The 25,130-nt window shown below is 40.8% G+C and overlaps 1 protein-coding gene across 5 annotated transcripts in view; it reads left to right on the top strand.

The window, feature by feature from the left end:
* CACNA2D3 (calcium voltage-gated channel auxiliary subunit alpha2delta 3) overlaps positions 1-10,347 on the top strand; it is a 928,576-nt gene extending 918,229 nt beyond the window's left edge. For 3 of the 5 annotated variants that reach the window (XM_003894282.2, XM_009200542.2, XM_009200544.4), the window contains 3 exons: positions 9,255-9,367; positions 9,586-9,668; positions 9,932-10,347. In XM_003894282.2, the coding sequence (XP_003894331.1) occupies positions 9,255-9,367; positions 9,586-9,668; positions 9,932-10,024 (289 nt within the window). In that variant the 3' untranslated portion in view covers positions 10,025-10,347. The other 2 variants (XR_643716.2, XR_643717.2) reach the window with 2 other exon arrangements.
* The last annotated feature ends 14,783 nt before the right edge of the window (positions 10,348-25,130 follow it).

Here is a 25,130-nt window from a genome sequence, read left to right as displayed (position 1 = left end):
TGGCACTGCCAGTCACTCCCAAGCCTTGACCCTCTGCATGCCTGGCCCAGGCCCAGCCAGGTGCAGGTGAGGTGAGGGGCAGGGCTCTAGTTGCTGGGCTGAGTGCAGGAGAGGAATAGGTAGCTGGGAACACCCTGGGGAGATGGAGGAGAGTGTAACTGTATATGAGCAAAGGCTCAACCACCCCCTCCTCACAGCCCTCCTCTCTCTAATCCTATGCATGCCCCATTGGCCTCTGGACTTCACTTATATAATACAAATTCAGAGATAAAATTGAGAATTTTAAGAGAGCCATGCCTGCAGAACACTCAACTCCAAGTGACCAGCCCTTCTGATAGTAGGCCCCTCTGCAACTACAGTAGTTGCACCCATAAAGCTGGTCCTGTAGGATGGAGATGGAAGGATGGATTTGAGAGACATTAAGGACATAGTCAAACCAGGGCATGGCAATGTTCAGGGAGGAACATGTTGAGAGTTCATTGGAGATCTCTGGCTGTATGACTGCATAGAGGGTGACACCATTAAGATATATAGGGAAACAGGAGAAATGATTATGGGAATGGGGACAGGGGCAAGCTTTAGGGACCGGAGAGCACTTCCTTTGTTCCAACAGAGAATCATCTGTCTTTTCTCTGATTTAATTGCATAGGCTGGCACTTTTAGAACAAGAATAAATAACAGAGGAAAGTGAGCCTCCTTGCCTTCTTCTGACTCTAATTAGCCTGCTCTGAGTGTTCTATCCTAAGCATGATGCTAAATTTGATTCACAAATGGGTGCTTTCTTCTGTTCTTTTAAGAATTTTTTTCAGGGATGGATTTTGTGTCCAGTGTCTTTTAGGCACCTATTGAACAGATCCCACAGCACTGGCTGTTTTCCAAGGCTGTATAGGGTGTCTTACATTAATAGATTTTCCGGAATGTGAACTGGATGTCAAGTGGGGATTTTTTGTAGTCCCAGATTTAGGGGAGGACAAGGTGACACTATGTGCCACAAGTTCTAGAGTTGGCTGGCACTAATTTAGAGTTGGAAATCCTCCCCCAACCCCCTGCTCCCACTCCAAGCTTATTTGGGTTAGAACATGGGCCTGCCTTTTGTCTACCATGTGAATACTGATCAGGGCATATCCAACAAGAATTTCAGTATTCATGGAAAGAGGTATTTCCCTCCACCAGGTACTTTTACCCTTAGGCATGGGTTATGATCCTGTGGTCCCAGCTCCTCAGGAGACAGAGTGGGAAGGATTGCTCGAGCCCGGGAATTCAAGGCTGCAGTGAGCTATGATCACACCACTACACTCCAGCCTAGACGACAGAGCAAGACCATGTTGAAAGAAAGAAGAGAGAAAGAGAGAGAGAGGAAGAGGGAGGGAGGGGGAGAGAGAGAGGGAGAGGGAGAAGGAAGGGAAGGGAAGGGAAGGAAAGAGAAGAAAGAGAAAAAAAAGAACTGTTTCATGTTTCTATTTTTATTAAGCTGGGACCACTCAATAATCTTGTTCATTTGCATTTCTAGGCCAATCCTCACTGCAGCATGCTATATTGCTTTTTCAGTGTCCTGCTGAAGTTTAGTTACTACATTTCATTTAAGATCATTGCATCGATAATCAAAAGGAGAAATTATTTGTGTATTTCTCTTCCTGTCCACCTCCCTCCTACTGTCTCATAATATGACTATCAAGTTATGCTAGAACACATACAAAATAATTAAGTTTTCCTTTGAATTTAAACAGTCACCAAATATTTGCTCTCAACTTATGGGCCCGGGCCCATGTAGGGAAATGTGGTGCTTGCTGGGGCAGGGCCGCTGGGGGATAGGGCCAGTTTCCACCTCCAAAGAGAATAGGATCCTGATGGAGAGCCACAGTCACGTGCCCCATCCAGCTGGGGAATAGAACACTATGAACAGGGCAGTGCCAAATTCATTAGCTCCCTGGGACCGACTCATTGGCTTTCATTTTATCTTTGGATAAAATCTGGAGAATCTATATAAAGGGTAAAAATCTATAAAGGGTGAAATACATCAGTCTAGGGTCAAAACGTTTTAAGATTCTATCCTGACCAAATATTTTTCAAGCCACAGTTTTGTGCCCATTTAATGAAAGGCAAGCCAAACAAGCTCTCCACATGTGCAATCCTGTGGTCCTCGGGGGATCTTATCCCTGCGTTCCTCCCCATCCTGCCTGCTTGTTCGGAGGGAGTACGAGGGAGGCATGGTGATCACTTTCATCATTTGGTCAGGAAAGCCCCTCTAGGAAGATAGTGTGCGGCAAATACTCTGTCTTGTCGGGGGAGGCTGTCTTGAAATCGCATCATCTTTTTCCCTCCAGTTCTTTCTCCGTCTGTAGTGAATGGGAAAGGGAGGACTGGATTATTTCAGTTCTGGCAATGGATACATCAAAATTGCTTCCCTCTCCCAACTCCCTTTCCCTCGAGGACCTAATTTATTTCACGCATTTTGACCTATCCCTGCTTAGAAACAACCGCTGTGATTCTCTGCTGAGGCATTTCCCTCCTCGCCTTTTTTGGCCCCCAGGCAAACCCACCAGGCCACAGCCCCTCTGACTATGATGTCAGCCTGGCTGCTGGGCCCAGCTGGATGGAGGTGTGTTTTATGAAGTTCAACCCTGCACCCTGGGCCATAAATACACATTGTACACATAAATGTACAGCTAACATTGCCCAGGCCCCTCCGAAGCACCATGTTAATAAGCAGACAGTAAGTCTTTAAAATATGGAAAAGTAGTTAATCTTTCCGCTGGCAAATCTTTTGTAGGAGGTGGCTTTTCTCCTCTCAGTGTAGCTGCTTGCAGGGCTTTTCAACTCCTAGGATTTGGGAAAGAAAGAAGGAAAGTTGGTTGTGGGGCTTTAAAAACAATATCTTGCATTTGCTGTCATTAAGCATCTGCAGTGAGGGATCACTCTGGGTCTGTCCTCAAGAAGTTTGAGCTCTAATCATTCCAGCACGAGACAGAGTCTGCTGCCTGTGGCAGAAGAACCGCACTAGCCTGGGCTCTGGAGGGCTGCAGCTTTGGGCTTGAACCTCTGCTCTGCCCCAGTTACTCTAGGTACTTAGTTTTTTGTTTCCCCATCTGTAAAATGGGCATAATTTTGTCTTATTCATATAGCTGTGGTAAGAGTTTACTTATCCTCGTTGAGTTTCAGTTTTCTCTTTTGTAAAATGGGCTTGACCCTCACAGTTCACTTTATAATTGTTTTAAGAAGACATTAATACATTCTCCTGGTAGAGAACTTCAGGGTACAAATGGAGTTCAAGTCTCCCTTGACAGTTACTCCCTGTCACGGTCCTTTCTTCAGAGGTAACCACTGTTGCTGGTGTGGTGTGTAACCTTCCTGACCTTTATTTATACATCCATGCATTAGTTAGATAGATAGGTAGGTAGGTAGATAGATAGATAGATAGATAGATAGATAGATAGATAGATAGACAGACAGACACACGTATAAAGAATTTATAGAAATGTGTCTTTTTTTTTGTACTCACTTTATGTATAAATGCCAAGTACTTACCAGGCAAGTAATCCTAGAGGTTACAAAACAAAAAGGCTTACCAAAAAATTAAGATGCTCAAATCCCTTGGCTGAGTGAATTCATTTAAAGCATATGGCTAGAAGCAAGGGGAAAGAGGGCAGAAGGCCTCCCTTCCTGTATCCTGTGTTATGCACTGTCCCTCTGTTCTCCTCTTCTCTCTCCCATCTTCCCTTCCTTTCCCTTCCCTTGTCTCCACCCTCTCCTGCTCTCTTTCCCACTGATGGTGTAGCGAGGAGGACCACACTTGAGAGTTCTCAGTCTGGAACAGGGCCTCAGCAGGCAGAAGGTGCTTGCAGCCAACACACACTTGCCTTATTGGAGAGGTGCAAGGGCAAGTGTGTAGCTTGCCTGTAACCTCCTGAGGCAAGTGATCACCATGCCTCCCTCATACTCCCTCCGAACAAGCAGGCAGGATGGGGAGGAACGCAGGGATAAGATCCCCCGATAAGAGCCACGACATTTATCTGTGTGTCTCAGGCAGAGAATGGATGTTGCCAGTGAGTTAATTTAAGGATGACCCAGGAGAGAGCTATCAACCTAGAGATGACAAGGTCTGTGCCTTAAGAATTGAGTGCATTTAATTTTACGTGGTCCTTCCCTTCCTTCTTCTCTATAGGAAGACACTTCATATGTTCTTCCTTTACTATTTCTGTTCAACTTGCATACGCTCTACTTGTTGAGTCCATTTACTCTAATCTAACATGAGTCATGGGTTACCTATGTGCTATCTATACCTAATACATCTTATAAGTTTTATCCGTCTCATTTATTTTTCTTGTTTCTCTGTAGCAGAATTGAATGTTCTTAAATAAATAGTCCTAAATATTCTTAAATACTCGTACTTTATGTATAGTTTTACATTATTTTCCCACTCACCATCTTGGGTCTCCTTTCATGACAGTAAACAAAGATCCTCTTTACCCTGTCACCTGGTGCCAAGAAGACCACCGAGTGGACATATTCTTGCTTATTCAATCATTGCCCCAGTGTTGGACATTTAGGTGGGGATTTTTGTTTGTTTGTTTTTGATTTTTTGTTTGTTTGTGTTTGCTTTTTTTCCATTTCAGTGAACATTGCTACCAAGAGCATCTTTGTACATGACTTCTTGGGTTCTGAACAAGAGTTTATTTTAATGAGAAGTAAAACTACAGAGAAAATAGGGTATAAAAGATTTCCACTATAATAATAACAAATTGTCCTCATAGTAGCTATAAAAGTTCACTTTCCCACCCATGGTATAGAACAGTGTTCATTTCTTCAGACTTTCTCCATTATTTGATATTATCATAGATTTTAATTTTTACCTATGTCCTAATCAAATCATTACTTTCACTTACACTTCTCTAATTCTTAGTGAGATTGAACCCCCTTTTACCTATTTGTTACTCATATGTGTTTCCTCTTCTATGAATTGTCTCACCAATTTCGATATTGAGTATGGCAAGCAGCTGCCCTTCCCTTTTTTATAAAATCCAATTTTTTATAATTGTCCAGACTATTCTCTATATTTACTCTTCTGAAAGAATCTTAGAATCACGTTCTCAAATTCGATAAAAAAACCTATTGACATTTTTATTGAAATTGCTTTGAATTAAAAAGTTAATTAAGAGAGAAATGACATATTTAAAGTATGAGTGTTCCTTTCCACCACCATTGTACTTCCCTCCAATTTTTAGCTTGTGTTTTTATGTTCCTCAGTAAATTTGCATCATTTTCTTCATAAAGGCGTATGTTTTACTCGATTTATTCTTGGGCATTTTATAGTGATTATTGATACTATCAATGGTTCTTTATTTCACAAATATTTTTCATTGGTTATTGCCAGTGTCAGGCTGTGGTTTTATATGCTGATTATGTAACTAGCCAGCTTGCTGAGTTCTTTTATTAGTTCTAATAGTTGGTCAGTGGGTTCATGTGGGTTTTCTATGAACACAGCAATATCTGTTCTTTGGGTGATTGGGTCGAATTCACCTGGGGGTAGATTCTCAATGAGCATTTCAGTTTTGTTCATGGCAATTGGTCTGCTCATGATTTTTATAGCTTGGCCAAATGTAGATAATTTATGCTTTATCCCCAAAGGCGTGTTTCCTCTAAGTTCTCAGATTGTTTACAATGCTATACAGAATAGTCACCAAAAAATGTTTAAAATGCTCCCGTATCTTTCAGGTTATAATGATACTTTGTGACTTAATTTCTTGATCAGGAGTGCCAAAGTTGATTTATGTCAGTAAGCTTTTAAACCAGAGTTTGATTCTGTTGGTTATCTTCACAGTTTAATTTTTATTTTATTCTTCTGCCTTTATCATTTCAAGTTCTGTCATTGATTCAACAAATATTTACTGAGAAGTTGCTCTGTCCCAGGCACAACTCTAGGTGCTAGAGGTAACTAATAACCTCAGGCAGTTAGATGCAGCCTTGTTACTTTGGAAACTACAGTCTTTTATGAGGGGCAGACAGTAAACAAGAAAGGAGAAAGATACAGAAGGAAAGTTTTGAGGTCATTGGTGTCCTTGGCAAGAACTGATTCAGTTGGAGTGGTGAGGACTACAACCTTGTTGGAATACAATTTGTGAAGGAGGGAGAGGTATGAAGAGAGAGAGTTGGGAGGAGAGAGAGGATTATAGATCATTATTTTTAGGACTTACGGTATAAGGAAAGATAGAGAAACGGGGTGGTCACAGGAGGGAGGGTTAAGAGACAGTTTTGTTTTTCCTGAGCTGGGAGATGTGACAGCATGTTTGCCAGCCTCCAGGAAGGGCTAGTAGATGAGGGAAACTATTTGTGCAACCGTCACTTATCTCTTCTTTTCCACCAGTCACATCCTTGAAGAAGCCTGAGAGATAGGCTTTGCAGAGGGACATTAATACTCAATCCAGTGGACAAGAAGGAAGACAATGTATAGGGCACAAGTGCAGGTTTATCTTCTTATTTTTCCAGCTTCTTGATTTGAAAACTTAGTCAAATATTTGCAACCTTTATTTTTTCTGATGAAAGTGTCTAAGATTATACCACACAAATTTGAATCTGGGCTATTATCAAATCTCAAGGATTGATGAAAGGTATTTTTTAACTTTTAATTTTCACTGTTTATATCATTTTGGTATTAATTTCTAATTGTACTCTACCATAAAAGAAGAATGTATAATCAATACTATAGGTTCTTTGGAATGTGTTGTATTTCCCTGTGTTTGAAAATAATTTATATTCTGTGTTGTTTATATCTGAAGAGTTTTGGGTCCATATTTTTAATAGATCATGCTTTCAGAAATCCCTTTTGTTATTTCTTTCGGTTTGTATACTACTATCATTATGTGAATAAATAATCATGTTTTATCTTGTTAGTGGATTATAATTCTTTTCGGTATGAACTGTTTTATTTATTACATTGTAATGATTTTTTACTCTGAATATTTGTATATTACTACTAAACCTGAACTTGTTTCTTTTTTGTTAGCATATTTTTTATATATTTTCCCCTCCTCCTATGTCATTCTGTTTTAGGAGTGTTTGTGGCAAACAGCATAATGTTTGTAAACCCAATTTAAGAGTCTTTGCTTTTAATATGTGAATCTAACAACCTCACAGTTATTGTGATTGGTAATAATTTTAGGTTTATACTGGCAGTCATGTGTGTGTAGGGGGGGTGTTTAATTTCTCATGCTATCCAGATTTATCAGGTTTTAAATACTTTTAAATATTTTTTCAATGATTATTCCTAATTTGAAAATATAATTTTCTATAAATGTCTACGGAGATTTAGAATCTATTTTTCTCTGGACATGACATACCTTTGACTCTCTTTTTTCCTCAAAACTTTAAATATATTACTCTGTTTCTTCATCTTCAGTACTCCCACTGAGAAACTGGTTTTATTCTCATTCTAAGTAATTTGTTTCTAGGGAAGCTTTTAGGATTGGTCTGTATCTTTGAGGACAGGAAGTTTTTTACTCATGTTTCAGTGGGCCCATTCATTGAAAAGAATTGGATTTGTTTTTTCAGTGCAAAAAATATTTTCTCCCTTTGGATCTTTTATGTCGTATTTTCATCTCTTCTCCTTTATTGTTCACCTGGCAGACACACTTGGCTTAATCTTCTAGTCAGCCATTTGTTCTTCTGAGTGTTTTGTGATCTTGGTTTTGTGGTTTTCTTTGAGACTCTATTAACCTGCCACCTCCAAGGTAGAAATTATGGGCTCTCTGAAGAGAGATATCTCAGGTAGAATATATTTATGTTGATGGGCAAAATCCATTCAGAAGAGGCCAATTGCTGGAGTAACATTCTTGCATAGGCGAGAGTCTAGTGTTAAAGAGGGAAGATAAAGCAGATATAGATATAGATAGATACAAATATAGATGGAATTAATTAGCAAAACAGTCAGCAAGATTGAATATTTCTCTGAAGCCAGATGTAGTTCTAGACAAGAGTGGGAAGGGCAGAGAGTAGGTGTCCCAGTGTGGAGAGTGGTTAAGGCGTTGAGGAAACATCTTTGCACAGTGGCAAGCCCTGTTCCCTACTACAGATGAAGAAAATGAACATAACTGTGTGATATTAGATGGGCATTGGGCATTTATAGAAAAGAAGTCAATTGTGTTGCAGTCTCAGAGGCATTCATGGATCATTCAACATAGGAGGTGACAACAGGTTTAAAAAGGAGGAGTTCCTTTCCCTTCTTTATAACGTCCCATAAAGCAGAAGAACTTTTCTTCATTGCATGATTTTAGTTCACCATGGTGATATACTCAAAAGAATGGAACAAATTTATTGCAAGAAAGGCAAATGAAGATAAAACCTTTGGAGAGACTGACAATTTTGTTAATGTCCATTTGTTAAGTTAAAAATCTATTAAACTGAATTTAATGAAATATTATGAAAAGTTATGTGATAGGGGTTATAAGCATGGAGTTAAAATTATTTAGCTAATCTGTTGGTTCTGGAAGAATATGAGATTTTGATCCCTCATTTGTTCCTCCAAAAAAGTCAGTATTGTTTTGTGTTAAAGGATTATTTTATAGTGTCTTTGTCACTTCACCACATTGGGCAGTGTGAGAAGGAGGCACTGCCAAGCTTGCTTAAGTTGGACTAACTATACTGATGGATCAGAAGGTCAGAGCAGCTATACAGCCTTGGTTCTTACAGAACTTGTGCTCTGGGAAGTGTGGGACCTCATAAATGACTAGCATTAATCTCATTCAAAACACTGTTCCTGTATACTGGGCAGACATTGTGCAAAGCAGTATAAGGAAGGCTCTAAGAAGTTCACTACCTCCTTTGCCATTGGTATGACATAGTTTCACTCTATCCTTGGGGGAAGGAGGAGAGAAAATGCCACTTAGAGGAACATCAAATGTAACTTGGGGTAATGTTTAGGCTCTGGGAGAAGGAAATTAGTCTTTGAAAGTCTCACCTCTTAAACTTTGGGAACAGGTGATTCAACCAACTGTGACTCTTGTGTTTTGTACATACAGCATTTCAGTCTTTCCAAGGTGAGTTGTATGAGCTGCATGTCATTATAGCTATTGTTTTCCTAGTGAAGCTAGGTATTTATAAGTGAAGAGCCTCATGGAGAAAGGTAACATTAGTAGTAAAACAGTCTCCAAAATTTGCTTTACAAAATATGGTAGTTGCTACCACCCAGGAGAGAAGTCTTCCTCATGACTCTTTAATTGACGGATAGTAAATGAGTGTCTCACTACCTCTTGTTCCAACAGGTCCTTTGTCATCCAGCAAATCCCAAGCAGCAACCTGTTCATGGTGGTGGTGGACAGCAGCTGCCTCTGTGAATCTGTGGCCCCCATCACCATGGCGCCCATTGAAATCAGGTATATCCTTTTGTGTGCAGGTCCAGTCACTACCACGGAAACCAGTAAGGGGATCAAGAGTAAGGAAACCTGGGGGAGAAATATTAGAGAAGGAAAATTACATCCTTTCCACTGTTGGAGAGAGAGAGTAGTTAAGAGAGTTGTCATTACCAAGTTTTGACCTCTGAAATGCAGAGTAGAAAAAAGCAATCCTTGGAAACATGCCTTAACTACAGTCAACATAATGAATCCCTTAAGTGTGAACGTCTAAAGGCCCAGAAGATCAGAAGGCGCCCGGAATCTTGTCATGGCTTCCATCCTGAGGTAAGTCTGAGAACTGTTCCTGTTTCCTTTTCCCATCAGAATCACCATGAAAGTCTCACACTGGTCAAAGAACTACAGCTGAAAAGTTTACTCATGAGAAAATAATCCTTTTCAGTAAACTGAATCCGCACATCATCTAGGTCCCAGAAGACTTTGTTCTTACATTAGAGATGGGAGAGAGGTCTGGGGAATCCACATGGTTGGAAAGTTGAAGGTGTCCTGGAGTCCATTTGCGTCTAACCAACCCCTGCCTTTCCCTGTAGGAGAATGCAAGGGAGTGTGGGAGTGCGCCAAGTCTCCGGGCCCAGACAGTCCTTCTTCTGCTCCCTCTGCTTTTGATGCTCTTCTCAAGGTGACACTGACTGAGATGTTCTCTTGGCATGCTAAATCATGGATAAACTGTGAACCAAAATATGGTGCAACATACGAGACATGAATATAGTCCAACCATCAGCATCTCCTCATGATTTTAAACTGTGCGTGATATAAACTCTTAAGATATGTTGACAAAAAGTTATCTTTTTACTTTGCCAGTCATGCAAATGTGAGTTTGCCACATGATAATCACCCTTCATCAGAAATGGGACTGCAAGTGATAGGCAGTGTCCCTTCTGCTTGAAACCTATTGAAACCAATTTAAAACTGTGTACTTTTTAAATAAAGTATATGAAAATCATAATCTCCATGTTTGGATTTGATCATCACTTTATTGCTAAGAATACCAACTGAAAACAATGCATGGGAAAAAGGTCCCCATTCTAGAAACCAGGAAATGATGGCTGTTGGCAGAGCCTTTGTTCTAAAGCAGATTCTAGGCACATATTTAACAATTGTTTAGATGCTTCACTCTCAGTTATAAAAATATTTATAGAAGTAAATCAAAATATCATCTACATGGGAAGAGTTTATTACATAGAACCCTGAATTTTGTTGAACTAAACTTCAATGAAAATCATAATTTGGATGCGAACACAAGCTTTCATCATATTCAAGTGGTGAATTATTTGGGAATAGAAATAAGTCATAAATCCTAGGAATTTGGTCTGAGGAGACTTGAAGGAGGAAAAGAACAATGATTATAAATTTGGCTTCTGGCTTTCCCCATAAACAAGATATGAAATTAGATCTCAAGTATTATAAGAGATGAAACTACCCAGACATGTAAGCATTTCTAAACACTGGCTCTTGACCCAAAGAAAACAGATTTCATTGGATCATTGTTACTAAATAAAGTGGAATAATGTCCATGCCTAGGCAGAGTAGAGAATGCCTTACTTTATAGGACAGACATCTAAAAGTTATCCAGAGAATCCTACTTAAACTCTTTTAAAAAGGGGCACATTATCCTCTTGATAGTTTAGAAAAACTGATGTCACTGTACTGCTTTATACTAAAAGGATTCCACAACATTGTTGTAACTTTTAAAATTACTATGCCTCCAGTGCTGTTTGTTCTCAACGTAACAATACTGTAACAGGCAAACTTGCCAAACTTTCAACAGCCATGGGGCTATAGAATTGTGACAGTTGATATTATTCACTCTGTGCACTTGGTAAATGAATAAATTCATTTGTTGCTCATACAAATATAAAGATATATTACATTTATACTGATATATTGATATCAGATAAGGAGCCACAATTTATTAAACTGGAATGATAAGACTCTAAACCCATAAAGTCACAAGTATAAAGACGTTCTATTTATGCCTGAGGTGATGGCCAGAGGAAAATTGCGCTTAATACTAAGAAAGATGAATTTATCACAGATCTAGGTGATTTATAGAAAAATTTAGGTGATTTTTAAAAAGAGCAAGTTAGGGGATTTATAAGAGAGAGAAATCATATTCTAATTAAATTTTAACAAAAATAACATCACATAGCCTATGATTCCCCATTACAGTTCTTAAAAACTGGCAACAATAAGTCAAGCATATTATGATATAATGCTCATAATTTAATGCAAATGATGCAAAATACGTGTAATATAATTGCGTATAATTCCACTCCCAGTCTCATTTTAAACGATGGAGTAACATCATTTTTGTTAAACTGTTTATGGCATAAATATAGCATCCTTGAGTCACACTGTGCCTCATGCCCTTATCAGGGATTACATTCGTGTAACTGACCCACCAGGCACCTCTGTTTGCTGTTCTCACAAGAGCTCCAAGCAACTGGACATTCTATTTATCTACTTGGAACTTGAATAATTTTCTCCAACTTAATGTGTCCTAAGCACAACTCATGATCTCCCTCCATGAAACTTTTTTCTTCCCACTGACTCAACTCCAACCACAAACCTTGGGGCCACCCTATTTGCGCTTTCCCCCACAGCCCGCCTTGCATCAAGTCTCATGAGCTCCGCCCTTCAAACACCAAACCTGACCACCACTTTTCCCAGCCCTGCACTGCTGCCATCCTCTTCCCAGTCACTACCCCCTGTCCCGGGTCTCTGAAGACCTATGTCCTCATTGGTATCCTCTCTTCCACTGTCAGCGACCACCCAGTCCCACTCCACGGTTGGTTCTCCACACAACAACCAGAGTAGTTTTTCAGAAACAAATATCTGATCCTCGCCTTGCCCAGTGCAATTAGAAAAGCATACACAAAAACATACATCCCTTACTGTAGTCCACAGCAGGGGTTCTCCAAGTCTTCTGTGTGTTTGAATGACTCAGGGACCTTTCAAAAATCTCTGGGGCAGGCTGGGCACGGTGGCTCATGCCTGTAATCCCAGCACTTTGGGAGGCTGAGGTGGGCAGATCACCTGAGGTCAGGAGTTGGAGACTAGCCTGGCCAATATGGTGAAACCCTGTCTCTACTAAAAATACAAAAATTAGCCGGGCATGGTGGCGGGCGCCTGTAGTCCCAGCTACTCGGGAGGCTGAGGTGGGAGAATCGCTTGAACCTGGGAGGAGGAGGTTGCAGTGAGCCGAGATCGTGCCACTGCACTCCAGCCTGGGTGACAGAGCAAGACTCCATCTCAAACAAACAAACAAAAACTCTGGGGCAGAACCCAGGCATTTCAGTTTTTGTTAAAACTCCCCAGGTGATGTTAATATGAAGCCAGGTTTGCATCCACTGAGCTATGGGGCCTACAGGGCCTTGGCTCTGGACTCTTCCTCCCTTTCCCACACCATCCTGTGCCGCTGTGTCCCAGACCCGCTGTGCTCCACGGCTCTGCCTCCAAGCCTTTGAAAATGCCAGGCATGGTCCCCACTCAGGGCTTTTGTTCTTCCTGTGCCCTCTGCCTGGAGGGCTCTAGACCGTGGTCTTTATGCAGCTGCTCCTTCCCAACATCCAGGATCCCTTCAAAAATTCCTTCCTCAGAGACCCCTGGTACAGCTGCTCTTCTCCCCCGCTCTTCTGGTTTTACTTTTCCTTTATATCAGTATCTGGAATCATTTTATTTTCAGTTTCAACTACTGTATTCCAGCTCCACAAGGTCAGGGACTCCTCTGTCATTCGTGACTTCATCTCCAACTCCCAGAACAGTGCCTGGCCTATAATACAACTAAAACCACGAATAACAATGGCAAAGCTAGCACCTACTGTTTACTGTGATCTGACTCTCTGCCTGGTGCCATTTGAAGTGACTTCCTTGTTTAACTCATGGGATTTTCACAGCACACTTAGGAAGTAGATGTGATTCTGATCCTCATTATACCGATGGAGAAACGGAGGCACAATGGGTAAAGTAATGCTCCCAAAGGTCACATGGCTGGAAAGGAGCAGAGTTGGGATTAGAAACCAGGCAATTTTGCTTCTGAGTCAGGGCACTCAGCCAATCAAGTACTTTGAATGGATGAATGAATTGCCAACAACTTTGTACTATGACATATCCGCGTCTCCTACCCACTGGTCTTATTGCCGTCTCTCCAAACTGCTTGGCCTCAACCCCCGCTCTCTAATACGAGCCTGCCAACTCACCTCCCTGAGTGCGGCTGCTATTCCTGTCCTCCCACTTCCAGGCCACTGTCTGCTGCCCAGCAGCCCTCCCCTGTCTTCATTTCTCCACATATCTCACTTAGAACACACAAGCCACAATGGCACTTTTGTGGCTACCTGAGCTGCTGAGCGCATGTGGGCTGCCTAGCATACCTGGGCAGACCAGTAAGCACCCTGAGACATATTCTTTCCTGAGTCGACTTCTGTCCCACTGTCCCCTACAAATATTTCATAGTTTCTTCCCTCTCTTTAGGCTATTCTAGAGTATGTTGTCTTGCTAAAATTTGCAGTAGGAGATTTCTGTATGCAATATTAATATGACTGATACCAAACATATCCACAGGTAACTTATCAGAGAACTTTTTATTAAAATGTACAGTTTACCACTAATTAATGTGATATAGTGTAATAGAGCATTATATAGCACTGTTACTAAAGTTATAGGCTGTGACATTCAATACAGTTTCTAACAGATTCAGAAGGCATCTATAGCTAATCATAGTGTAGCAACATTCTTCCTAAAATATAGAAATATTTCATATATGTATGTATATACATGTGTAATTATAAAATTCGTTGTATGTATATACTAGGTAAAATTCATAAAATTATAGTAGAACAATTGCAATATTTATTGAGGGTAGAATACTAAAATGCAGCATAGACAAGACAATGCAATGATACCTCCATGTGTCCTAAAATTAAAGACTGGCCAGCTCCATGTGCCGTCCTTTTATGAGCAGTATCGAAAGGAACACAGAATTAGAATAAGGTAGCACACTAAAATAGGATTGTAATGGTGTTGGTAAAAACTATTTAATGTGTGAAGTAGTTTAGGATGAGGAAATGTACATTATTATTTAAATTATGAACAGTACAGCTCTGTAGAGGATAATAATATAACTCTTGTTATAGGAGACTGTACAGTTTAGTAAAATATTAAAATTATAGGCAGAAAGAGCACAGCTTTATTATTATCAATATTGGAGGTCATAATAATTTAACAGACCCCTGAGGGCCATTTGCAGTGTCTGCAATTAGGAAGCTTTGCAAAGATGTCTCTAATTGGCACATATCTGCTGGAGAGTCAGCTGGGGGCGTTTCTACTAATATGACTTCGTCACACACATGCAGCTTCTAGTGACGAAAATTCCTGCTGGGGACTTTGCAGGCATCGTTTCCCTTAATCCAGTGGTTACAGACCTAGACAACATTGCCCCGTGGGGGTCATTTGGCAATGGCAGAAGACACATTGTAGGGGAAGGGGCAGTGCTACTGGCATCTAGTGGACAGAGGCCAGGGATGCTGCTAACATCCTACAAAGCCCAGGACAGCCCCCGACAACAAAGAATTGTTCGGCCAAATATTTCAACAGTGCCAATGTTGAGGAACCCTATTCTAATCCTTAAGGATTATTAGGGATTTTGTCTTTACAAATTAATAGAGGCCATTAACCTTCAGGATCCCCACTGACATCTAAATTGTGGAGGTTGACTGTATCAATGTTGGGAATCTCTTCCATAGTGTAAGAGAGTAAACTACAGATTGAATAAAATAGCAATCTAGCTACATTATATCTTAAACTATTCAGATGGCAGCCTCCTTCTTGTTATCCAGGCCTCAGCAGTTTTCCACCGAACACCCAGGAATGCTCTCTCACTGCCTACTGTTTCATTCACACCACAGTACTCACTTGGATCTGTCATTTTCTCATTTACTGCCAGCGTCCCCTCCTCATACCTTATGTGGCAGGGACTCATCTGTGTTGACTGTTGTATCCTCAATGCTTGGAGTAACTTCCCAACTTCAGTGACACCCAGAAAGCATTCACTGAATGAATGAATAAACCATCCACATGATATTATTTATCAAAACCTTCTGTTTACAAGGTACTATGCAGAGCCCTTTACAACATTTCATGTAAATCTTGGGACCACTAAATCTTGGATGCACTCAGTCTCAACAAGCAAGTTACCCAAAGATACTAGGGCCGGTGAGAAACAGGGCCTTACTGCACACTTTTACCCTTAACCATAACAATATGCAGCTGGGTACAATAGTCCCATCTTATATCAGACACCAGTTCCCTCTTCTAGGTAGTAAGTCAAGATACCAATACTTTCTAGTTTAGGATATTATACTATGCACTAATGCTAATATACCGCTAATGGTCCCAGAGCATGTGTTCTATTCACTTAGCCATCTGTCAGCTTTCCCCACATCACTTTCTTTTCATGTGATGTGCTATCATCAAGACTCAGGAATAATTCAGCAGCATTTGGACATTGTAAAGGCATATAAAATAGTAGATTATATCAATACTTGTGTTGCCTATGATTAGAAACAGCATATTGTAATATGACACGATGGCTTCATTTTTACTACATTCAAAATACAATTCTTTCCACTCATATGCACATTACAGGCAATGTAGGGTTGTTTAAACCAGGGATCAGCAAACATTTTTCTTAAAAAGCCAGAGTAACTGGTTTCGACTTAGTGGGCCTTTTTGTCTCTGATGCAACTATTTAACTCTGCCATTACAGCTCCAAAGCAGCTATGTTCTAATAAAACTATACTTAAGGACACTGAAATTCAAATTTCATATATTTTTATATGCCAAAACTATTATTCTTTTGAGATTTTTGGTTTTTTTTTTTTTTTGCAAGTATTCAAAAATGTAAACACCACTGTTACTCTGTGAGCTATAGAAAAGAGGCAGCAGGACAGATTTGATATGTGAGGCCTAATCTGTCAATCTCCTGATTTAGAATATCGCTGCTGCCAATTTTTGAAGCTCTCATAATATGATGAGTTAGGAACATCCTTGCAACATTACAGATGTGTACACTAGAATAGTGTCAGTACTATGGATATTGGAAGTACTATACTACATATGTGACTATAATTTTTACTTTAACATCACAAAAAGTAGCATTATTTCAAATGCTGGAAGTACCCTAGTATAATCTAATGACTTATAGTCATATAAATTTTAATATAAACAGCATAATTCACTATAGTGTGCTAGTGTTACTGCTACTTGAGTTGTAGGGCAAAAGGTATAGGTTGACATAATGCAGTTCAGTACAATATCTTATTTCTGTTCCCACAATTATATATAATAAAGTGAAGCATAAAATCACATTGCTTCTGCCAGCATTGGCCACCTCAAAGCACTTACTTTCTTTAGACTATGCTGTAACGTGTGGTCCTAAACCATAGTATTGTGTGTAATATTACTGCTATATCCTATTATAGTAGGTTGTCAAAATCTTGTTAATAAAAATTCTACCACAAGATCCTATACTAAACAACCCATGTTTTAATTATACTAGCTCCAAATGGTCAGCGATAAACTAGTAAAGAGAGAAATATTTGAGTGGCATCTTTTAAATAAGATACTGTCACCCATGGCGTAATGTGCCCCTACTAGCCAGAGCATCAAGAAGAGTCCTAAATTATAGTCATATTGTCCTTATATTGAGAAACGATTCAATATTGTCCTTGAGCATGCTATTTAGTTATGCCGCCACACAATCTTCAAGCTCTAGCAGTCACTGCGGGACAGAGATGAGGGCATTTGTTGAGTTCTGACTGTGGAAAGCACTTCACAATCATTATGTGACGTAATTCCTCACAGTCAAAGCTGGCTCAAGCCATGAGAAGGCATGCATTGCAGATGATAGGTCTAAGGTTCAGAGAGGTTACACTCCTTGGCCAAGTCACAGAGGCGGTGATGGACAAAGCCAGAATGTGAAGCCCGTCTACTGATCCCAGAACATGTGTTCTATTCACTTAGCCACCTGTCAGCTTTCTCCACATCACTTTCTTTTCATGCCACGTGCTATCATCAAGACTCAGGAAACGCGGCCAGGGGCGGTGGCTCAAGCCTGTAATCCCAGCACTTTGGGAGGCCGAGATGGGCAGATCATGAGGTCAGGAGATCAAGACCATCCTGGCTAACATGGTGAAACCCCGTCTCTACTAAAAAATACAAAAAAACTAGCCGGGCCTGGTGGCGGGCGCCTGTAGTCCCAGCTACTCAGGAGGCTGAGGCAGGAGAATGGCGTAAACCCGGGAGGTGGAGCTTGCAGTGAGCTGAGATCCGTCCACTGCACTCCAGCCTGGGCGACAGAGCGAGACTCCGTCTCAAAAAAAGAAAAAAAAAAAAAAGACTCAGGAAACAGCAATTCCATTCATCCATATTCAAGTGTACTGTCTATAATACTGGTCCAGATTAAGAATTCCAAATCCAAAAATCCAAACTCCAAAATCTGAAAAATTTTGAGTGGTGTCATGATGCTCAAAGGAAATCCTCATTGGAGCATTTCAGGTCTCAGATTTTTGGAATAGGGATGCTGAACTGGTAAGTATAATGTACATATTCCAAAACTTTTTTTTTTAAATGTGAAATCTGAAGCACTTCTGGTCCTAAGTATTTCTGACAGGGAATACTCAACCTGTACCATCATTACTACTGTATTATTCCATATACTGTTTTAACAGAAAGATCAGCAATATTGCCAATCCACAACATAGCGCCACAATGCCACTCTATCATCTATTTCTGCAGCAATAGCATTATTATATTCCATATACATTTTTAAACAATAACACCACCCTCCCTTGTACAGAATCCTACCTTACTTCTAGTTATGAGAACAATACAGCTGCTATGCTAATGCCACCTGTAGTTTTAGTAGCAACAACAAAAGTGCAATTATGGAGCCCACTGGTCTATACGCAGTGTATATTGGATCTGAGAAACCACCTTTGTGACTGCAGTTTTACAGGGAAATAAAGAAGCATCACTACTCTTCAAAAGTAGGACTTTGGACCGAGAGTTCTCCATTTTTACATGCAAATGGCCAGACACACAGGAATCTCTCAGGTTCTATGCCATCTCTGATAGTGGAAGTAATCCTTTTGCTATACCATTCTATATGATGGTCCTATGATGTTAGCATTTGTGATGATATTACCTGTAAGCCACGTCATACTTACTTTCAAAATGGAAGCAGTTCTGCCAATATAATAACCAGTGTGTCGTATCTATAATTTCAGCAAAAATACTAACACAACCATGCTAATTCTTACATAGCAAGTATTTTCTGAAGAGAGATACTACTCAAGTATGTACTGAATTGGTACTATTCCAATATATACTGAAATGATAATGCATTTTAGTTTAGTTTCTGATTGAATACACATAAGAGTCCCAATATTTATAATTTATAGACTTATACCAGTATTATATGCTCTGCTGTCTGTATTTGTCATCAAACATGTTATTATTTTTTACCATAATATAGTACAAAAAATATAATGCATATAGACAAGTGCAATAATACATGAATAGTTTGCTGTGCAGAGCGATCTACATTGTTTGCATTATTAGCAGGAATATTATTATGCTCCACTATAATATGCTTTCTCTAATACCAAGGTAAAGAGTGATGTGAACAACATTTTATTTTTATCATTTTAGACACAACAGTGATGCCATAATGAATTGAGATCTCCAAAATGGATGGCAACAGTTACATTAATGGAGCTAGCTATATTGTAATTATTCATCATCTGCTTGCTGCTAGACAATATGTACTAAAATATAACGTGCACCTTTCCTTAACTTGTAGCAATAACAACAATGGATCTGCTAATAATTTTGGTGTTATTTTAGTTCGTGTTAGTATTATTTTTAGTTTTAGTGTTGTTATACTACAATATGTCATGTTCGACATACTACTCTAACACTGCCAAAAAGAATATAATGAATATTATATAATGCAAAGTCTTGTTTGAGTCACAGCTTCACGACTTACTCCTTGAGTGATTTTGTCAAAACATCTGGTAGAGTTAACCCTCAGTTTTCTCATCTGTATGATGGGGTTAATAACAGAACTCATCTCACAGTTGTTCTGAGGTTTAAATGGAACAATATATCTAAATCGGGTAGCAGTTCTAGTTGCACAAGATACCAGGATGTGGTATACAGTAAATTCAATAATTTTTAGCTAGTACTCTTGTAATCATTTTTACTATTATTTTAATACCTCATACTCATTCTGGTAATAATACTACTACCAAATTACTTAGAAACAATATCACTATACACAGACACACACACACATATATCTCCAATTACAGGTATTTGGACCAATTTTTTAAAAACAAAGTTACTATATCACCTTATGGTATACTGAACTCCCCTCCTCTCTTCTGCTTTAAAACTACTAAGATTGCTGTAAAGTTGGAAAACCAGTGGCTTATAACAAGTGTTCTTAACCTTTTTGGGGTCAAGAACCCCTTTGAGAATCTAAAGAAAGCTACAGCTCCCTGGAGACATGAGACACATCATACTTTGCACTTAACATTTCAGGGATTTCAAGAACATTTGAAGAACTTTCTAAGAATATACATTTCTCTTTTTTTGTATAAATATAGGGGATATGAGTACAGTTTTGTTACATGGTTATATTGCACAGTGATGAAGTCTGGGCTGTTCCATTTCTTTTTTTTTTTTTTTTTTTTTTTTGGACAGAGTTTCACTCTTGTTGTCCAGGCTGGAGTGTAATGGCACAATTTCAGCTCACTGCAATCTTCCCATCCCAGGTTCAAGCGATTCCCCTGCCTCAGCCTCCCGAGTAGCTGAGTTTACAGGTGTGTGCCACCATGCCTGGCTTTTATATTTTTAGTAGAGACAGGGTTTCACCATGTTGGCCAGGTTGGTCTCAAACTCCTGACTTCAGGTGATTCACCTGCCTCGGCCTCCCAAAGTGCTGGAATGACAGATATGAGCCACCACGCACAGCCTGGGCTGTTCCATTTCTAAGCCTCACCCTCGATCTACTGAATGAAACCTGTCCCTGGGCTTGCTAACAGTCTCAGTGCAGTAAGAGTTTAGTAGGTAGGAGGTGGAGGGGTGATTATAATTAGAGTTGAAAAGGCAGTGGGAGGTGCGGAGGAAATACACTTCACTTACAAAGTTCTCGGTTAATTCATGACACAATCGATACTGGACAAAACATTTTGTCTCTTTTCATTTTATAAACTGTTGAATTCTTTAAAGCAATTATTTTTTCTTATAAGTACTCCCAATTTGACATATAATTTCAAATTTCCCACATTTTCTTAATTTATTTAATGATGGATGATAGGTAAAAATAATGTATATATGCAAATGAATTAGGTAAAGTAATATTTCTGATAATAAAGGCATGCATGCTTCCCAGATGGGTAGGTGTTTTCTCAAGACCACACAATACCAGTCGCTACTATTGACCACTAAACTGGGGCTCTACATCTGTGATCGCACAAGTTCTCACAGTGAACTTGTGACACAGACGTTGCTCCATTTCACAGATTCAAAACAAACGAAATCAAAAACAAAATTGAAGCTAAGGGGTTAAGTAACTGGAAAAGGTTACACAGCTGGTGAGTCTGGAGCCAAGATACCTCCTCAGGTCACCTGTGCTCTTTGTGGCATAAAGTACATGCTTAAAGTTATATCATGATGATCCTCAGCTGCAGGGAGCTATGACAGAAAGCTCTTATTTCAGCAACCAAAAAACATGCCAGGAAAGTGAGAGAGAGTGCGAGGGAGACAGTGAGAGAGAAGAAGGCTGGTGCATAATGTTAAAAATATGCAAGGTTGAATTCAAAGCAAAAGCAGCAAAATGGGCACAACTTATTAGCAAAGGAAGCTATCAAAATGTCTAAAGCATAAATATAGGGAATAAAGCAGGTTATAAAGATCACAGCATGGGGAGACCTTAATTCACCTCTCTCAAAACATGACAGGTCAGTAAGGGTGATGGGGATTAATTAACTCAATTAATAATACAGACCCAGTTAAGACATACTAAAGGTGATAATCTGCAAGTGCTCTCTTCCAGTGCCAACATGACATTTACACAACATAACCACATCCTTCCTTTCCTTATTTGGTCATCCATCTTGTGAGGGTGCGGAGTACCTGGGACGGGCACTGAGGGGAGCCCTGGATTACTCTGCTGGGGCTGCTACAACAAAATGCTATAAACTGGGTGGCTTAAACAGTAGATGAGTTTCTCACCCTTCTGGAGGCAAGAAGCTCCAGGTTTAGGTCCAACAGTGTCCGTTTCTGATGAGGGCTCTCTTCCTGGTTTGCAGATGGCTGCCTTCTCACAGTGTCCTCACATGGTGGAGAGAGCAAGCCACATCTAGTGTCTCTTGCTCCTGTATAAGGCCACTTTCAGCTCAGTTCTATCAGATCAGGGCTCAAAACTTAAGACCTCACTTCACTTTAATCACTTCCTTGAATGACCAATCTCCAATACACATGGGGGTTAGGGCTTCAACATATAAATTGAAGGAGGGGCTACATTCGGTTCATAACACCCTTCATTAGCAAGAGCCATTCTTTGAGAATTCTCTTCTCTCTACACACTCAGAAACCTTCCCAAACCCCGTTCAGGAAGATCAGTCCCCTCAGTCAATATGTCTGTCCCCTAGAGTGATCATGCATGTGCATCAGTGAATTGGACTTTTATCAGAGTTACTTTGATATTCATGTACTAACAATTCAATGGTAGTCAAAATAACAGTAATAATGATAATAATGAGGAGTGGAAGGAGGTTGAAGAAACAATACTATTAAGCACAGAGCTTAATATGTGCTAAACACAGTGCTAAGTACTTAACACACATAATCATCACAAGTCTTTGAGACAGACGCTACAATTCTCTCCATTTCACAAAGGGTGCCAAGGCACACAGAGGATAAGCAAGTTGTTGGAAGTCAAAAGGCTGAACCTATTCCAGCGGCTCTTGCTCTGAACAACTGCATCTCGTACCATACTTACACTGCCACTATTCCTTCCTGCTGAGCCAGACTAATTCCCATTTTGGACAAGAAGTACATAAATAAATGATGCCTCAATCCAACTAGCTCCTTACAAATTTGTCAATTAAAATAGTGTTGCAGCCTTCAAAGGCCAAATGATGTTCCAGCCCGCTAGGATATGTGCATTCCATAGTTTTCTTCTTCAGAGAGTACATAATTCTTGAGGAGCCCTCTGCCCACTTACGAAGTTTACTAACTGGATCCTGAGTGGGGAACTGACTTCTTCAACTCAAGGCTGGGCTGAGTGTGTCAGGTGGCGATCTAGGAAGCTTCCATGACCTTAAAAAGAATGCCACATCTTTCCTGCTGTACAGTGAAACAGAGTCTGGTCTGGGCTACATCGATCTTTCCACCTGTCTTAGCTGTAGAGGGGAAAGGAGATTCCTTGCTGTAGTTACTTGGGCAGCATAATTTGGGTAGATTTCTAAGTGGTTGCAATGTCTTTTCGTTTGCCAGGGTGGTGATGTAAAAAGGTCAAGCCAGTGATCCCCTCACACCTGGTTTGGCCAGCACAGGTGCTAATAGCCTAAGGAAGTGACACCCCAACTATGCCTCTCAACCCTCCTTTGCACTTAGCCACTTGTGGACTGGGATCCCGCGGCACTGCCTTTTCCACTGCTCATCCTTACAATATTAAAATCATGCACAAACTCCCTTCCGCCCTTAATCATACCCAGCTGACTAAGCCTCAACTTCTGGTTAAAGGCAGATTTTTGTTTACTCTCTGCCTCCTCCAAGCAGCTAAACATGGTTGGAGCAAAACACACAACTAGCTCACTAGTCACATTTGAATTCATGATGGCACATCTGTTTCAAATGGGCACTACCCACGACCTGATGCTCTCACTCCACTTACACTGTATGTCACTTTCTTGATCTCTAAAACACCTACGTCATACCTTCCCTCTCCACCTCTTCAGCTCATTACCCCATCTCTTCAGTGCAAGCACTTGTAGCTTGACCAGCATCACACAGGGGTGCCGCCATCTTCCCACAAAACATACTGACCTGCCTCATCTGTACTTCCTCTCTCAGTTCCCTCCTCTGATGCCCTCAGGCAGTGTCCCTGTGCTGTCAAAAGCAGTCTTTCGGGGGCGCGGAGCAAGATGGCCGAATAGGAACAGCTCCAGTCTCCAACTCCCAGCGCGAGCGACACAGAAGACTGGTGATTTCTGCATTTTCAACTGAGGTACTGGGTTCATCTCACTGGGGAGTGCCGGAGGATCGGTGCTGGTCAGCTGCTGCAGCCCGACCAGCAAGAGCTGAAGCAGGGCGAGGCATTGCCTCACCTGGGAAGCGCAAGGGGGAAGGGAATCCCTTTTCCTAGCCAGGGGAACTGAGACACACAACACCTGGAAAATTGGGTAACTCCCACCCCAATACTGCGCTTTAAGCAAACAGGCACACCAGGAGATCATATCCCACACCTGGCCAGGAGGGTCCCACACCCACGGAGCCTCCCTCATTGCTAGCACAGCAGTCTGTGATCTACCGGCAAGGCAGCAGCGAGGCTGGGGGAGGGGCGCTCACCATTGCTGAGGCTTAAGTAGTTAAACAAAGCTGCTGGGAAGCTCGAACTGGGTGGAGCTCACAGCAGCTCAAGGAAACCTGCCTGTCTCTGTAGACTCCACCTCTGGGGACAGGGCACAGTAAACAATAACAAACCCAGCAGAAACCTCTGCAGACACAAACGACTCTGTCTGACAGCTTTGAAGAGAGCAGTGGATCTCCCAACACGGAGGTTCAGATCCGAGAAGGGACAGACTGCCTGCTCAAGTGGGTCCCTGACCCCTGAGTAGCCTAACTGGGAGACATCCCCCACTAGGGGCAGTCTGACACCCCACACCTCACAGGGTGGAGTACACCCCTGAGAGGAAGCTTCCAAAGCAAGAATCAGACAGGTACACTCACTGTTCAGAAATATTCTATCTTCTGCAGCCTCTGCTGCTGATACCCAGGCAAACAGGGTCTGGAGTGGACCTCAAGCAATCTCCAACAGACCTACAGCTGAGGGTCCTGACTGTTAGAAGGAAAACTATCAAACAGGAAGGACACCTACACCAAAACCCCATCAGTACGTCACCATCATCAAAGACCAGAGGCAGATAAAACCACAAAGATGGGGAAAAAGCAGGGCAGAAAAGCTGGAAATTCAAAAAATAAGAGCCCATCTCCCCCAGCAAAGGAGCGCAGCTCATTGCCAGCAACGGATCAAAGCTGGACGGAGAATGACTTTGACGAGATGAGAGAAGAAGGCTTCAGTCCATCAAATTTCTCAGAGCTAAAGGAGGAATTATGTACCCAGTGCAAAGAAACTAAAAATCTTGAAAAAAAAGTGGAAGAATTGATGGCTAGAGTAATTAATGCAGAGAAGGTCATAAACGAAATGAAAGAGATGAAAACCATGACACGAGAAATACGTGACAAATGCACAAGCTTCAGTAACCGACTCGATCAACTGGAAGAAAGAGTATCAGCGATTGAGGATCAAATGAATGAAATGAAGCGAGAAGAGAAACCAAAAGAAAAAAGAAGAAAAAGAAATGAACAAAGCCTGCAAGAAGTATGGGATTATGTAAAAAGACCAAATCTACGTCTGATTGGGGTGCCTGAAAGTGAGGG

This window comes from Papio anubis, chromosome 2, assembly GCF_008728515.1.
Source record: "Papio anubis isolate 15944 chromosome 2, Panubis1.0, whole genome shotgun sequence".
In the NCBI taxonomy this organism is placed as follows: domain Eukaryota; kingdom Metazoa; phylum Chordata; class Mammalia; order Primates; family Cercopithecidae; genus Papio; species Papio anubis.
Note: the sequence above shows the minus strand (reverse complement) of the source record. Positions and strands in the feature narration are given on the sequence as shown.